The sequence below is a fragment of the Cuculus canorus genome, chromosome W (assembly GCF_017976375.1).
Source record: "Cuculus canorus isolate bCucCan1 chromosome W, bCucCan1.pri, whole genome shotgun sequence".
NCBI lineage: Eukaryota > Metazoa > Chordata > Aves > Cuculiformes > Cuculidae > Cuculus > Cuculus canorus.
In genome coordinates this window covers 4,148,833-4,166,689 of record NC_071440.1, presented here as the reverse complement: position 1 = coordinate 4,166,689, position 17,857 = coordinate 4,148,833, and the positions used below count along the sequence as shown (strand labels likewise).

At 42.7% G+C, this 17,857-nt stretch overlaps 1 protein-coding gene across 1 annotated transcript in view; it reads right to left on the bottom strand.

Moving 5' to 3' along the window:
* The window catches only part of LOC128850191 (sorting nexin-2-like), a 58,672-nt gene that overhangs the window by 21,052 nt on the left and 19,763 nt on the right, over positions 1-17,857 (bottom strand). Inside the window, exons 3-7 of the mRNA XM_054053179.1 lie at positions 9,425-9,588; positions 8,141-8,207; positions 7,942-7,985; positions 7,710-7,851; positions 5,614-5,692 (exon numbers count right to left, since the gene is read on the bottom strand). Coding sequence (XP_053909154.1) covers positions 5,614-5,692; positions 7,710-7,851; positions 7,942-7,985; positions 8,141-8,207; positions 9,425-9,588 — 496 coding nt within the window. The remainder of the gene's footprint in view (positions 1-5,613; positions 5,693-7,709; positions 7,852-7,941; positions 7,986-8,140; positions 8,208-9,424; positions 9,589-17,857) is intronic.

The following is a 17,857-nucleotide window of genomic DNA, read 5'->3' as shown; positions in this document are numbered from 1 at the left end:
CACTGCTGCTCAGATGGGTATTGCAGAGGTCAGAACTGATTTAGAAAAAAAGACATTATTTCCCAAACACACTCTCCATACAACTCCCCAGTGTGGCCAGTTAAAAATAAAACAGACAGGAGGTGGCAGTTAATCATACACTATAGAAAGTTAAATGCAAACATTGTTCCTCTTGCAGCCACTGTCCCAAACACTGCAACATTAATTACTACCCTTCAGGCTGCCGCTCACTCCTGGATGGTGGTGCTGGATGTAAAAGATATGTTCTTTATGGTTCCACTAAAGGAGGAATATTAAAAAAAGGATTTGCTCTTGCCTGGGATAGGATACAATTTATTTTTAACAGACTTCCTCAGGGCTATAAACATTCATCCACTATAGCTCACACAGCGTTGGCTGAATTTTTAGACAAGCTGCTGCCACTGTTTGGTAAGCATTGCACAAACAAAAAAAGACAGCAGTAGAGCTAAACATCATATAAGCACTAGGTGGATACACCCTAGCCACTCACTAGAAGAGGCACCAGTCTGAAGTCTCCCCATTGAGACTTGTGTTATTTCCCTTTCCAGGAACAGTACCAGGGACAATACCAAAACACCACCCCTGGACACTGGGTCAACTACTGGAAGAATACGTATCTTTCATGCAGGAGTAATCATCTCCAACATGAACCAGATCCGATTTATATATTGAAAAGCCCAACACACAGGGTGGAAGCTCCTAATTCTTTTATTTGTACTAACCAATATGGTAACTGCAGTAAATTCTGATTCATGCATATTTATTAATGTTGGAAATAAAGGAATATTAGGAAATCCAACACAAAATTTAACAATAACAAATCGGCCAACATTACAGTAAGGAACAAAAATCTGAAAAGGTGGAAGGGAACTATCAATTTATCACCCAACAAGGCAGAATCATTTTTATTAGATGTGATATGTTAAGCTACACAAACAGAAATAGTCTTTTAACTATTAAAATGGCAAATCAGATAGAAACAAAAGATAGAACAATCTGTCCATAATGCATACTATTACCTCCAAGACCCCCGATAAGACTGTTGAAACCTTATCCCTACAGATTTATGAAATTGGACCCTATGCTATTAAATATACAGGCCAGCAGCAAGTGCTATTTAAACCATCATGGCCCCTCGAGCAAGTGGAACTATCAGTGCAGGTTAAGATCTCTGCAATTAAACCTACCTGTTCTCCATTCCTAAATACATTCTATACAGAGTGGTTAAAATGGTTGCATGGGCAAACCCTCACCTCTGCAAAATGAGCAAGGAGAGACGTGACTGACATCCTGGGAACAGGATTAAGAGTATTAAACAACATAGATGCTGAAGTCTTGGCAAACAATTTAAGCTTGGCAACAAGCAATTTGTATACACTAGAACATTATTAAGATCATCTTCGCTGGTACTGGGAACTAGCCAATAACTCTTATCTGATATATTGCCTAAATGAGAAAGAATTAATGAGAAGGATCACCAGTTAATTGTAGATGCACTTGGCATCACCCAGAATAATGTTTCTCTAGCTCTTAGCTGTATCCAAGCTCAGTTATGGGTGCAATCCACTATAGTGGCAACTACGAGGAAAGACAATGAGGGCACCTTACCCACTGAGATTTGAAAGGTAATTTGAGATAATGCAACTGAATTAGAAAAGGATTTCCAATTTTAGACGTATCTAGTCAACTTCACTTATGACCTTTACTGACAATAAAGCCACAACTTTTGTTTTTATAAATATACAAGGATTCAGTGGTGGTATATGGAGTTAAATCCAGCTGGAGGCCAGTCACAAGTGGTGTCCCCCAGGGCTCAGTGCTGGGTCCAGCCCTGTTCAATGTCTTTATCAATGACCTGGATGAGGAGATCAAATGCACCCTAAGTAAGTTTGTGGACGACACTAAGCTGGGTGGAAGTGTCGATCTGCTGGAGGGTAGGGAGGTTCTCCAAAGGGATCTGAACAGGCTGGACCGCTGGGCTGAGACCAATGACATGAGGTTTAGCATGGCCAAATGCCAGGTCCTGCACTTGGGGCACAACAATCCTATGCAGTGCTACAGACTAGAGGAAGTCTGGCTAGAAAGCTGCCCAGAGGAGAAGGAGCTGGGGGTCTTGGTTGACAGCCATCTGAACATGAGCCAGCAGTGTGCCCAGGTGGCCAAGAAGGCCAATGGCATCTTGGCTTGTATCAGAAACGGCATGACCAGCAGGTCCAGGGAGGTTATTCTGCCCCTGTACTCGACACTGGTGAGACTGCACCTCGAATCCTGTGTTCAGTTCTGGGTCCCTCGCTACAAGAAGGATGTTGAGGCTCTGGAGTGTGTCCAGAGAAGAGCAATGAAGCTGGTGAGGGGGCTGGAGAACAAGTCTTACGTGGAGTGGCTGAAGGAACTGGGGTTGTTTAGCCTTGAGAAGAGGAGGAGGCTGGGGGAGACCTTATTGCTCCCTACAGCCACCTGAAAGGAGGTTGTAGAGAGGAGGGTGCTGGCCTCTTCTCCCAAGTGACAGGACAAGGGAGAATGGCCTCAAGATGCGCCAGGGGAAGTTCAGGCTGGACATGAGAAAAAAATTTTTCACAGAAAGGGTCATTGGGCACTGGAACAGGCTGCCCAGGGAGGTGGTTGAGTCACCATCCCTGGAGGTATTTAAAAGACCGGTAGATGAGGTGCTCAGGGACATAGTTTAGTGGTTGATAGGAATGGTTGGACTCGATGATCCTAGTGGTCTTTTCCAACCTAGTGATTCTATGATATACTGAATCATTACATTGGGATTAAATCACCATAGAACTGTACTCTATCCATTAGAACACAAAGCATGGGCCCAACAAAATGGGAACAAATGGCACACTGTTGATGTTGATATGTGTTGTACAGAAACAAGAATTTATTTGTGATGGTAATACCATTGAAGCCCATGACATGTGTCTTAACACTGAACAAAATGTTATTTTGAAATACATCCTGATGAAATCCCCGATCCCTGATACTGTACTTGTATATGTTGGAAATGGATGCGTTTTTATGGGAACCTTTTGTGATTCCATATTTATGGACAACACCACTGTAGATATATACAATCACTCAAATATCTGTATTTGTAATTTTACCAAAATTATGGGATGTGACTTCAACTATTCAGCTCCTGTCACAACCCATCAACTGTTACAATCTAACTACACATTGTATCAAGTTTTATTACCTACTCCGATTGGAATGAATCTCACATTGGTAAGAAAACTGTTGTAACATGGTGACCTGTGTCAATTGCTAAAACAAGTTTGAAATAACAGACAAGGAACCCTTATTACCGTCCATCATGACCCAGAGGAGATATATCGCATCCTAGAAAGAGTGAAGAAAGATGGAGAACATCACTGGTGGGAAACTCTCCTTGGATGGTCACCAAAAGCAACTGGAGCTTTGAATTTGATGGTACACCCAATTGTAGTCTTGTTAATCCTTGTAGTTTTGTGTTTATTGTTAGTCCTTTGTTTAGATATCAAATTATGGTGCTTATATCAATATATAATAGCTATGAGTAAATACATCAATATTAAATAATCAGCAAATATGACATGTTAACTTATTTACCAGCCTATTAAGAAGGTGATGTCTTTACCACCCTATATTCATGGCACAGAGGCAAGGGGTGACCGTACCACCGCTCTGGGAAGTAAAATGGATTGACTGTAGTCACAGGGTAGAAAGTGACAGGTGCACTTCTCCTGTTCAAAATAATGGAAATTTGGACCAGGCAGATGCTCAACAAGTAGGCCTAACCAAAGTTAAACCTGTTGTGCGAGGCTATCAGCAAGAAATCAGCACCAAAACCACAGAAAAGGTTTGGCTGGAAATGGGCTGATAAACAGATGAAACTGCACCCTGCCGTAGTGCACAGGCAATTTTAGGCCGCTTAGCACTTCTGACTCACTTGGAGCAACACCTTCCCCCTCCGCCTTCATCTCTACGCCATTTGCTGATCCAGTGATAACTAGGTTCATGTTGATGCAGGCTTGTTGGGGAAAAGAATTCCCATTGGATAGAGGCAGTAATTCAGGACACCAAGGCACCCCTTTGGCCTACCCAAAACTGCTGTGCTTGGGAAAAAGAGTCCCTTACTGCCTGAAGAAGGGAACTGATAATTGGTCATCTTGACCAGGCACGCTGGGGGAGAGAGCACCCATTGTTAAGATGCAGTGGTCCAGCACACTTACGCATCCCCTCAGTGCTCTTGGGCTCCTGTATATCTGGAGAGTGCCTCCTTATTGCCTGAGAAAGAGATTGACCATTAGTCACCCCCTGACAGCTGAATATGTCTGATGCCTGGATTGTGGCCCAAGTGAGGTGATCTTACATAACTGGTAAAAGTTGCCAGAATTATATCTTCCAAGCTGTATCCAAAATGAATATTAAAACATCAAAATGATTATTCAGACATCTGACAAAAGTAAATTATCTCAAAATCCTAAGTAAGCAATTATAGGGAAGGCAGGGAAGGCCCTTTGCGCTCTTCTGGATCACAGCAGGCTGGGTCCAACAACCTCCCCCTGAGCTGGGACACCTCTCAGGTGTAGCATGCAAATTCATTTGCTGACATAACAAACAAAAAGGCCAAGGAAAAGCTGACCTCTTGACACTCAATTATTGCCTATTGAGGAAGGCTGATGCATTGTGTGTGAGTATTCTCGGCAGTCTCAAGAGGCAAATTTTTAGACTAGTCTCTCTACCTATCCTTTTATCTATCTGTATACTTAAATATAAGTATACATATATCTTTGTAACTGTGGTTATTCATACTCCTTCTATGCTTAAATATTAATATATCTTTGTGTACACATATTTCTATATTTCTGTGCTTGCATCTATACGTATTATACTATATACTAAATAGGAGTGAACCTCCTAATTTTTTAATCAAGCCACTGATTAATTTGATTATAACACATATATTGAATCACTTTAAATCACTGTTAATAAATTGATAATCAAGTATTAGTAGGAATTTTGCAGTCTACCTCAATAAATTCTAGATTGCTGCTAAACCAAAGTTTTGTAAATTCTTATTCACAACACAGTTCCATAACAAAGGTATTTGAACAATACCACTTGTATGCCAGTGCTGGGTGACAGAGATCTGCTATCTCTTACATCAAAATACAGCTAGTCACAGTAATGCATTATAAGTCATCAGAAGGCTGTTATAGTTTCAGCTGACTAAAGCTTTCTTTCATCCTTCCCCCTGCCAAACAGCCAATCTTATATGAAATAATTGCACTGAAGTGATTTAATGCCTTAAAAATCACAATGTGTAAGTAACCTGATGAAGAAAGGTTTGCTTGCTGCATCTCTGCAACCTCAATTTTAAGAAGTGTCCTGTTTGAAGAGGTAACTATAATTCTCCCCATGAATAAGTCTACATTTCCTAATATTAATGGGAATTATTCCATTTCTACACAAAAATTGGGCAGCTGCATACAGATGCCAGAATCTACCTAAGTACAGATGGTCCAGATCCCAGTTACAGAGATCATGTAGTATATTAAAATTCATTTTGATGCTAAACAAGTTTTAGTTAGATACATACATTACCTTTCCAATGCTGCTCTTCTTTTTTCTACAAATTCAGCACATGAAGAATCTTCCTTGCTTACTTTAACCTTGGTCATGCCTTTGAAGAAAATTGCACCATATTGATTTTATGTTATCATAAAGAAATCATTAACGTAACTGATTTGATTAGAAGATTAGGCTTAGCTAAGTTTAAGCCGAATTACAATGAAAAGTGCCACAGAAGGATACAAAGAACACAAACACCATATGCTGCACACTTTTGTGGGAAACATATCCATGAAATATGCAATTTCCTGTAATACATCTATTGTGATTAAAGTTACTAAAAAAAATAGTTACATTTGCATTTATGAAAACAATCTAAATAAAGGTCACAGTCTTACTGGTCACCTGTGTTCAAAAAAAGAAAATAAATCTTAGTTTTTTCAACTGATTGGTATGGTCAGAACTAATATTTTTATTCTAGTATTTTCTAATTTCTAAAAAGAAGTGTGTGGAATTTTTTTTGTTTTGGGTTGGTTTTCAGGGTTTCTTTTTAATTAATGTATTAGTTATAAATGGCAAGGTTGGAAGGGAGGGGTACAAAGTACAGAGAAGATAAAACAGCTATCTACCCTGACTGATCTCTTGGAAGATCCCTCTGTTGTGGGCTTGCTGTATGATACCAATGTTTTATGATGCTGTATGTCACCATTGTGGTGGCTGCCATATGTCAAAAGTATTATAGCAGGAGTCACCCAAATCAACAAAGAATGAATCTCATAAGGAACCAGGCAAGTGCAAGCAGTGATGCAACCTGAGCTGGATTCATTAGACAACAATCCAACACAACACACCATCCCTCCTGTCCTGAATGAACACCATAACAGATGGACCCCAAAGTCATGGAGTAAATGAAGTCAGACGTTTTTATTGACATTTTACGGACATTTTACAGGGATGGCTCATAGACTAAGGGAATTATATCTGTATATATCAAATGATGGGAAGGTTGTTGGTGGTTAATGATGGATTGGATAGTGTGGGACCCGAGCACAATATAAATGGTATGAAATAAGGGGTAGAGATTGTACTGGGTCTGGCTGGGATGGAGTTAATTTCCTTCATAGCAGCTCATATGGTGCTGCATTTTGTGCTGGAAACAATGCTGATAACACGCTGATGTTTTAGTTATTGCTGAGCAGTGCTTACATAGAGTCAAGGCCCTTTCTGCTTCTCATACTGCTGTGTCAGCAAATAGATTGGGGGTGCATGAGAAGTCGGGAGGGGACACAGCCGGGACAGCTGACCCCAACTGACCAAAGGGATATTCCATATCATATGGCATCACTCTCTGCAATAAAAGCTGAAGTGGGGATGGGGTGTGTGTTGCCAGGGCTGTCGTTGTTTAGGGACTGGTTGACCGTTGGTGGTGAGCAATTTCGGGGTTCTGTATCACTTGTTTATCTTTGTTTGGGGTTTTTTTATGTGTTGTTTTTGTACATTTTTCCCCTTCTTTTTTTTTCTTATTAGATTGTCCTTATTATCTCAACCCATGAGTTTTCTCACTCTTACCCTTCCAATTCTCTTGGCAGGGGCAGCAAGCAAGCAGCTGTGTGGTGCTTAGCTGCCTACCAGGGTTAAACCACAACAGTAGGACATTTCATATTAAGACTTCAGACTTAAAAAGTAGAATAAAATCATTGTGCGTATAGTGTAAATGCATGTCACCTACTTCCAGCCATTTTGCCATCCCCTCTGCTTTAAGATGCCACATTTTAAATCAGCCTAGAATACTATATTTTTCCTCTTCTCTCCAAAATTATAAGCATGTGGACTATACACTTTTAGATGGGACTAAACCATCCAAGCATAGAAGGGTAGGCAGTTCAAGATTAGAGTGGGAGCTTTATGCTCTTTGGAGAAAGGTCCTGCAGAATCTGTGAGTTTTCCCAACTTATCCATAGCCAAAGAAAGTCTCTACACAAGGACCCTAAGTCACACCCAGAGTCCCACCATTTTACCAAGTTCCATGTATATGTATTTTACAAGCAGAATTGGTATTAAAATTTTTCATTTATATTATAGCACTGAAATCACATGCATATATTCAACCTTACAGAAAGTAGACTTACCTACAATACTTTTTTCTGGAGCGGGAGGCACAATGTAACCAATATGCATGTACTTCATTGCTAATTTGCTGTGCAAGCCAAGGAAATCACTGAATCTTCTTTTAACAGAGAATTCATTTTTGTGAAACATGGAAAGGGATGTCTAAAAAAAAGTCATTTTAGTTATGACTTACTGATGCATCTACTCAGCTGGGATATAGTCATTTGCAAATATATTTGTTGTACTAGTTACCTTTGTTGTTACTCTGTATGCCATATAAGCATTCATGCCATCCCCTGTAAGAAAATTAAAATACACATTAAATAGCTTTTCATTTACATACTAAAACCCATCAAAAGATAACTGAATAAGGAATTACACTAAAATCTCAGAACAATCCCTAAGAGGTAAAACAGTGTAAGATATGACTTACTAGGTTGAAGTAACTTACCGACTTTCTCTGGGTCTGATACATTGATTTCTATATCAATCAAATCTCCATTTGCTTCCTCTTTAATCTAGAAAAAAATGTATGCCATATTTAACAAGTTTACATGCATTTAGACTACATATGGGTACGAAGATAAAGATATAGGGGAAGGAACAGTTGGTATGTCTCAATGACTAAAAAGCTGTTCTAGACCCACCATCCAATTTTAAGTGAACATAATTTCACATCTTGGTTTTTAATTTTGAGCCTTCCTGAAAAATTTTTTAGTGTTGAAACCTCTTCTTCAGGCTTTTTGTCCTCAGAGTTTTAGTAAACATTTATCTTGGGGAAATACTAATTTTATCTCCTCCAATTCCAGCAGGCATAGAGGTTTAAAAATGCTTTCACTTGCAATGTTTCTATAAGCTTCTAATCAAAAGACAGATATATTCCTCATTATTAATGGTATCTGTAGTTGAAGAGTTGGGGATGGGGAAAGCGACAACTACAAAATTTTCAGATACTTGCCTGAGCTGTGTGATCACAGAATTTCCTAATCTTTCATGCAATATACTTAAGTTTGATCGAACAGTAGTAGTAAAGAAACACCACTGCAGAACAGACAGAGTGCCAAGGTTGAAGAGGAAGAAAATCAGACTGAAATGTCAGCTTAGGGCATCTGGGGAAGTAGCCATCATCGAGTCCCAGGCAAGTCTCGTTTGCCAAACCTCATTCAACAGTGACATTTTCTAAGAGCATATTCTAGAAAGAATGGTATTTGCCAATGCATAGACTTTGAATGGAATGCCAAATGTAAATAGCAAATTAATTGGTAAAGCCATGATCAGTCTCATCTGTTTGTTAGCATGCAGAATAATGATAACAACTGTTTCCTCCATTTCCTCATAAACAACAACTTCAGAAATCCAAGTTAAAACCTGTAACATGCTAGTATGATTTATACACATCTTTAACATTTCTCCTACATCTAGTTCAACACTTGCTCCTTTCACACACTTTTACAATACCTATCCTGTAGGAATGGAGCATGTTATTCCTCACGCTACAGATCTCTCATCACCTAAGCAACGAATACTCATGATATTGAGTCAAATACATATTAAACACAAAATAAACAGAACAGTTGTTCTCATGCATACTTCCCTTTACCAAATAATGATCCTGTGAGCAATTTAGGAACTGCATTAAAACAAAAATGAAACCAACAAACAAACCCCCCACACATATTCCCCAACAAGGCATTTCCATAGTCGTCAAAATATAACTTAAAAATTTTCTCAGTACCTCTTCTCTAGATCTATCAAAAATCACAGGAGCTGTTACACTTTTTGATTCCATTCTGGGAGCTACTAATGTAGTAGGTGTTACAGGAGTGATTGCAGGAGTAGGTTCTGCTGAAATTACTGTATCCCTCTCTGGACTGTCCAACGAAACTTCTTCTGTGGCTTCTAGATAAAGATTTTGAGTTCACAAAAACATTTTTGCACAACAGTGATAGATGCGTGTCACAAAAGATACCAAGCATGCACATTAAAAAGTAATTATACAATACATAATTTAATAAAATCATCTACAAATAAAATTTATTTGTCTCTCAGATAATTTCTCCAAATACATTGATAAAACTAGAGGTGACATAAGAGTTTCTAGTGAATAACAGCTTGAAGTAAAATTAAGCACACGATTTTTTTAATATGTTGCCAGGTAAAGTCTTTTAAAGTATGGTTGGACTTGATCTTAGACATCTTTTACAACCTTAATGACTCTATGATTTTATACTCTCAAAACTGCTAAATCATGCATTTTTATATATATATATAATGAAAACTAATGTCATTTTTTCCACCAGAGACCACTCTTTCTCAGTACCTAAGTCAAATGTAGGTTTTGCACTCTGAACAACAGATGATTAAGTCATATGGGCTGATGACTGAGCATACCAAGAAAACTTGTATATATATGCCCCCCACCAAAATCCCACAACTCATAAAATACAAATATTAGTAGATGAGGCATTCTGACAAGCAAGACTAATTTTTACTTTCTTCAGACTGAAGATAGTTCATCTAGATTTAAAGAGGATGTATATCTCTGTTAACTGATTTTGACCACCAGCAAACCATACATTTAGAATAGACTATTTAAGTTGGAAGGGACCTACAACAATTATCCAGTCCAACTCCCTGACCACTTCAGGGCTGACCAAAAGTTAAAGCAAGTTACTAGGGGCATTGTCCAAATGCCTCTTAAACACTGACAAACTTGGGGCATCGACCACCTTTTCAGGAAGCCTGTTCCAGGGTTTGACCACCCTCTCAGTAAAGAAATGTTTCCTAATGTCCAGTCTAAACCTCTTCTGGTGCAGCTTTGAACCATTCTACATATCCTGTCACTGGATACCAGAGAGAAGAGATCAGCACCTCCCTCTCCACTTCACCTCCTCAGGAAGTTGTAGAGAGCAATGAGGTCGCCTCCCAGCCTCATTATCTCCAAACTAGACAAACTTGGAGTCTTCAGCCGCTCCTTATAGGACATGGGATATTCCTTCCAGCACAGGCTTTGTTGTCCTCCTCTGGACACATTCAAGGACCTTCACATTCTTCTTAAATTGTGGAGCCCAGAATTGCATGCAACACTCAAGGTGAGGCTGCACCAGTACTCAGTACAGTGGGATAATCTCCTCTTTTGACTGGCTGGTTATGCTGTGTTTGATGCACCCCAGGATGCAGTTTGCCCTCTTGGTTGCCAGGGCACTGCTGACTCCTATTGAGCTGCTGTCAACCAGCACCCCCAGATCCCTTTCTGCAGGGCTGCTCTCCAGCCACTCCTCTCCCAATCTGTACTTGTGCCAGATGTAGCCCCATTCATGACAACCCTTTGAGCCCTGCTCTTCAGCCAGTTCTTCACCCAATGCACCTTGTACTCACTCATCCTGCAGTTGGACAACTTGTCCAGAAGGGACACTGTGAGAGACAGCATCAAAAGCCTTACTAAAGTCTAGAAAAGCTACATCCACTGCCTTCCCTTCATCCACTAGGCAGGTGACCTTATCATAGAAGGAGATCAAATTATTCAAATGGGACTTTCCCTTTGTGAACCCATGTTGACTGTGCCTGATGATTTCATTCTTCTTTAAATGCCTTTCAGTAGCACCAGGTATTATGATCTACATAATTTTTCCAGGTGCTGAGGTTACACTAACAGTTCTGTAGTTTCCTGGGTCTTCCTTCATGCCCTTCTTGTAAATTGGAATAACATTGGCTGGCTTCTAGTCAGCAGGGACCTCCCCAGACTCCCAAGACCTTTGGTAGAGGATCAGGAGGGGTCCTGCTGTAACATCTGCCAGCTCCTGCAGTACTCTCCCCCATGGACTTGTGAACATTCAGCTGATGCAGATGGTCCCGCAGTCGTGATCCTCTGACTCAGAGGACCAGGCAGCCCAAAGTCTATCAGTATTATTAAAGACTGAGCCAGAACTATCATTGAATGCCTCCACTGCTTCTTCTTCATCCCTATTGGTCAGGTGACCATCTTCAACAAGTATTGGTCCAATGTTTTCCTTAGACCTCCTCTTGCTATTAACATACTTAAAAAAGCTTTTCTTGCTGTTTGATGCAACTGTGGCCAGTTTCATCTCCAGTTCAGCTTTGGCCTTTCATGTCTTCTCCCTGCATATGTGAACCACAGCTCTGTAATCTTCCTGCAAAGCCTGACCACGCTTCCAGACATCATACAATTTATTTTTCCTCCCGAGTTCCATGAGGAGCACCCTGCTCAGCCAAGCTGGTCTTCTGCCCTGCTTGCTTGACTTTTGACACAATGGGATCGCCTGCTCCTGTGCTTCTAAAAGGTGGTTCTTAGGGTGGACCCCTAAGCCCTCCAAAGCAGATTCCGAGGAGGCGCTGTTAAGTAGTAGTACCCGAGTAGCTTGAAGTTTGCTCTCTTGAAATCCAGGGTAGCAACTCTGCTGTCCTTTTTTCTCATTACCCTGAAAATTTTAAACTCTACCATTTTGTGATCACTGTGGTGAGTGATTTCCTTTTCTTCACTTTTTTCTTTCATTCTTTCAATTAAACTGCCTTTTTCTTGAGCCATGTGTTTTCTTTCTTTTTTCTTCTTGTTTCTCCCCACTATCCTGATGGGTGGAGGAGTAAGCAAACTTGTCTGTGCTCCAGGATTAATCCACCACAAACTCACCTGACTGGAGTGCAGCCATGGAGGCATACAGGCACTTTAGGAAAGACAGGCCAGGAAGATAAAGAGAGGGAGTTTCCTTTTATGTGAGAGCCACAGGAATGCACGGAACTCTGTGTAGAGATGGATGATGAGCTAGCTTGAAAGCTTACAGGTCAGGATCAGTGGGCAGACCAACACGGCCAGTGTTAAAGTGGGTGTTTGCTACAGACTGCCTGATCAGGCAGAAGTGGACAAGGCCTTCTTCAGTCAACTGGAAGAAGTCTCATGTTCACAGGCTCTGGTCCTCATTAGGGACTGGAACCACCCTGGTATCTGCTGGAGAGAAAACACAGAAGGGCACCAGCTGTCCAGGAGATAACTTCCTAATGCAGTTGATCAAGGAGCCAACAAGGAAAGATGTTCTGATGCACCTCATACTTAGAAACACAGAAAAACTTGTCAGGGACATAAAGGCTGGGTCAATGTTGGCTGCAGTGACCATGAGATGGTGGAATTCAGGATCTTAAGAGGAGAGAACAAGACAGAAAGCAGGATCAAAACCCTGGACTTCAGGAGAGCAGACTTTGGCCTTTTCAGCAAAAAAGAATCTCATGGGATATGACAATGGAGACAGAAGAATTACATTAGAGCTGCTTGATTTTCAAGGATTATTTCCTCCAAGATCAAGAATGGTCCCCCCAACACGCAAGAATCATAGAATGGGTTGGAAGAGACCTTAAAGACCATCCAGTTCCAACCCCCCTGCCATGGGCAGGGACACCTTCCACTAGGTCAGGTTGCTCAAAGCCTCATCCAACCTGGTCTTGAAACCCTGCAGGGATGGGGCATCCATGACTTCTCTGGGCAACCTGTGCCACTGTCTCATCACCCTCACAGTAAAAATTTTCTTCCTAATATCTAATCTAAATCTGCCCTCTTTCAGCTTAAAACCATTCCCCCTCATCCTATCCCTGCACTCCCTGATAAGGAGCCCCTCCCCAGCTTTCTTGTAGGCCCCCTTTCAGTACCGGAAGGCTGCTTTAAAGTCTCCCCAGAGCCTTCTCTTCTCTCGGCTGAACAACCCTAACTCTCTCAGCCTGTCCTCATATCGGAGGTGCTCCAGCCCTCGGATCATCTTTGTGGCCTCCTCTGGATTCGCTGCAACAGATCTGTCTTTCCTTTGCTGCAGACTCTAGAACTGTACACAATACTCAAAGCAAGGTCTCGCAAGAGCAGAGTAGAGAGGCAAAATCACCTCCCTCGCCCTGCTGGCCACACTTCTTTTGATACAGCCCAGGAGATGGTTGGTCTTCTGGGCTGCAAGCACACATTGCCAGCTCATGTTGAACTTCGCATCCACCAGCACCCCCAAGTCCTTCTCTTCAGGGCTGCTCTCAATGCATTTTCCGCCCAGCCTGTATTTGTGCTTGGGATGGCCCCAACCCAGGTGTAGGACCTTGCACTTGGCCTTGTTGAACTTCATGAGGTTTAAACAGGCCCACCTCTCAAGCCTGTCATGGTCCCTCTCGATGGCATCCCTTCCCTCCAGCAGGTTGACCATGCCACAAAGCTTGCTGTCATTGGCAAACTTGCTGAGGGTGCCCTCAATCCCACTGTTCATGTCTGTGACAAAGATGTTAAACAACACCAGTCCCAATACCGACCCTTGAGGAACACCACTCATTACTGGTCTCCACTTGAACACTGAGCCGTTGACCACAACTCCTTGAGTGCAACCATCCAGACAATTTCTTATCCACCAAGCGGTCCATCAGTCAAATCCATGTCTCTCCAATTTAGAGACCAGAATGTCATACGGGACACTGTCAAGTGCTTTGCACAAGTCCAGGTAGATGATGTTGGTTACTCTTCCTTTATCCACCAATGCTGTAGTCCCATCATAGACGGACACCAAATTTGTCAGGCATGATCTGCCCTTAGTGAAGTCATGTTTGCTGTCACCAATCACCTCCTTATTTTTCATGTCACTCAGCAGAGTTTCCAGGAGGGCACAGATCTGGGACTGACTAGCCTGGAGTTCCCCAGGTCTTTCTCTTTTCCTTTTTTTTTAAAAAAATGGGAGTTATGTTTCCCCTTCTCCAGTCAATGGGAGCTTCACTGGACTGCCACAATTTCTCACATATGATGGATAGTAGATTAGCAACTTCATCTGCCAGTTCCCTCAGGACCTGCAGATGCATCTCATCAGGTTCCACGGACTTGTGCACCTTCAGATTCCTTAGATGGTCTTGCACCTGGTCCTGTCCTACAGTGGGCAGTTCATCGCTCTCCCATTCCCTGCCTTTGCCTTCTGCAACTTTGGTGGTGTGGCATGAGCCATTGCTGATGAAGACTGAGGCAAAAAAGTCCTTGAGTACCTCAGCCTTCTCCATATCCTGGGTAACCAGGTTTCCTGTTTCCTTCCGAAGAGGGACAACATTCTCCCTAGTCTTCCTTTTATCACTGACGTACCTATGGAAGCTTTTCTTGTTGTCCTTTATGTCCTTGCTTTCCTAACCTGAACCCTGGCTGCTCAGACAATTTCTCTGTATTCCTCACAGGCTACCTGCCCTTGCTTCCACCCTCTGCAGGCTTCCTTTTTGTGTTTGAGTTTTTCCAGGAGTTCCTTGTTCATCCATGCAGGTCTCCTGTCTCCCAGGAAATCAAGCAAAGGTGGCAGGAGGCCTACATGGATACAGAAGGATAACTTTACTTGAGTCAGGGATTAAAACAAGTTTACTTATAGAATTTTGAAATTAATGGCTCAGAGTTAAGTTAAAATATAATTTACTCAGAGCTTTGCATAAGCAGATAGATTGATGGAAGTGAACTTTGTTTTTTAGCAAGAATGACTAAATAGAATCATAGAATCATAGAACGGTTTGGGTTGGAAGTGACCTTAAAGATCATCTAGTATCAACCTCCCTGCCATGGGCAGGAACATCCCACTAGATCAGGCTGCCCAAGGCCCCATCCAACCTGGCCTTGAACACCTCCAGGGATGGGGCATCCACAACTTCCCTGTGGGCAACCTGTGACAGGGCCTCACCACCCTCATGATGAAGAATTTCTTCCTAATGTCTAATCTAAATCTTCCCCCTACCAATTTTAAGCCATTACACTTCATCCTATCACTCCATGCCTTTGTAAAATTCCCTCACCAGCTTTCTTGTAGGCCCCCTTCAGGTACTGGAAGGTTGGTGTAAGATCTCCTTGGAGCCTTCTCTTCTCCAGGCTGAACAAGCCCAACTCTCTCAGCCTGTCCTCGTATGGGAGGTGCTCCAGACCTCTGATCATCTTTGTAGCCCTCCTCTGGACCCGTTCCAACAGTTCCATATCTTTCTTACATTGAGGATTCCAGAACTGGACACAATAATCCAGATGAGGTCTCACAAGTGAGGAATAGAAGGGCAGAATCACCTCCCTCAACCTGCTGGCCAGACTTCTTTTCATGTAGCTGACAATACAGTTGAGATCACATCCGTTGGTTTACCCATGTCCACTGCTGCGGTTACCCCATCATAGAAAGCCACTTAGTTGGTCATACAGGATTTGCCTCTGGTGAAGCCATGCTGGCTGCCACTAATCACCTCCCTGTCCTCCATGTGCTTTAGCATAGCTTTTAGGAGGATCTGTTCCATGATCTTCTCAGGCACAGAGGTGAGTCTGGCAGGTCGGTAGTTCCCAGGGTCATCTTTTCCACCCTTTTTAAAAATGGGTACAATGTTACCATCCTTCCAGTCACCGGGGACTTCTCCTGATTGCCATGACTTTTCCAATATCATGGAGAGTGGCTTGGCAACCACATCGTCCAATTCCCTCAGGACTCTGGGACGCAGCTCATCAGGTCCCATAGACCCATGTTCAGGTTCCTCAGGTGGTCACAAACCTGATCCTCCTCTACAGTGAGAGGGGCTTTACCCCTGGTTACCATCTTGTTGCCCACTGACCCAGGAAGGGTGAGCAGAGTGATTGTCAGTGAAGATTGAGGCAAAAAAGTTGTTGAGTACCTCTGCCTTCTCCTCATTTCTTGATATGAGGTCACCATTTTCATGCATCAGTGGGGGTACGTTCCCTTTAATCTTCCTTTTCTGATTTACATACCTGTAGAAGCCCTTATTGTTAGACTCCACTTCCCTTGCCAAGTTCAGCTCCAGCTGCGCCTTGGCCTTCCTGACCCCATCCCTACACAACCGGGCAGCGTCCCTATCCTCTTCCCAGGTTCCCTGTTCCTGCTTGCATTGTCTGTGCAGTTCCCTTTTCTTTAGTTTGACCAGCAGGTCTCGACTCAACCAAACTGGTCTCTTCCCTTCTCTGCCTGATTTCCTACATCTGGGGACTGAGCGCTCTTGCGCTTCAGGGAAAGTATCCTTAAATATCTGCCAGCTCTGTTCTGCTCCCTTGTCCCCGAGGACCATGTCCCAGGGGGTCCTACTGACTGATTCCTGGAAGAGCTGGAAGTCTGCTTTCCTGAAATTTAGGGTCCTGACTACACTCTTTGCTTGCCCCATATCTCTCAGGACCTTGAACTCCACCAGTGCATGATCGCTGCAGCCCAGGCTGCCTCCAATCCTGATGTCACTGATGAGCTCACTTGCACTGGTGACCATCAGGTCCAGTATTGCATCCCCTCGGTGGAGGTCTCTATTAGCTAAAGAAATTATCTTTGATGCACTCCAGGAGTCTCCTGGATTGCCTGCAGTCTGCTGTGCTACTTTTCCAGCATATGTCAGGGTGGTTGAAGTCCCCCAGTAGCATGAGAGCTTGCGAGCATGGACTCCTGTAGTTAGAGGAAGAAGACTTCATCAGTTGTTTCTCCTTGATCAGGTGGCCTGTAGTAGACACCAACCACAAGGTTCCCGTTGGTTCCTCGGTCTTTTATTCTGACCCACAAGCTTTCAACCTGTTCGTGTCTACTCTTCAATTGCAGCTCTTCACATTCTGTCCCTTTCCTGAGATAGATGGCAAAGCCTCCACCTCTCCTTCCTGGTCTGTCCCCTTCTGAACACCCTGTAGCCTTCAATAGCCACACTCTAGTCATGGGATTCATCCCACCAAGTTTCCATTATGGCAACTAGATCATTGCTTTCTATGATCTTGGATCATTGAGTCCAATTCCTGTCCCTGCATAGGACAACCCCAAAATTTACACCACGTGTCTGAGGGCATTGTCCAAATGCTTCTAGAATATTGTCAGGTTTGGTACCATGACTGTTTCCCTGGGGTGCCTGTTCCAGTGCTCTACCACCCTCTGAGTGAAGAACCTTTTCCTAATAGCCAACCTAAACTTCCCCTGGCACATCTTCTGCCATTCCCTCGGGTCCTATCATTGGTCACCAGAGAGAAGAGAGCAGCGCCTGCTCCTCCTGCTCTCCTTGTGAGGAAGCTGTAGATCACAATGAGGTCTCTGCTCAGTCTCCTCTTCTCTGGGCTGAATAGATAAGTGACTTCAGCCACTCCTCATACAGCTTCCTCGCTAAACTCTCCAGTAGCTTGATTTCCTTTTTATCCTGTGGCACCCAAAACTGCACACAATACTCA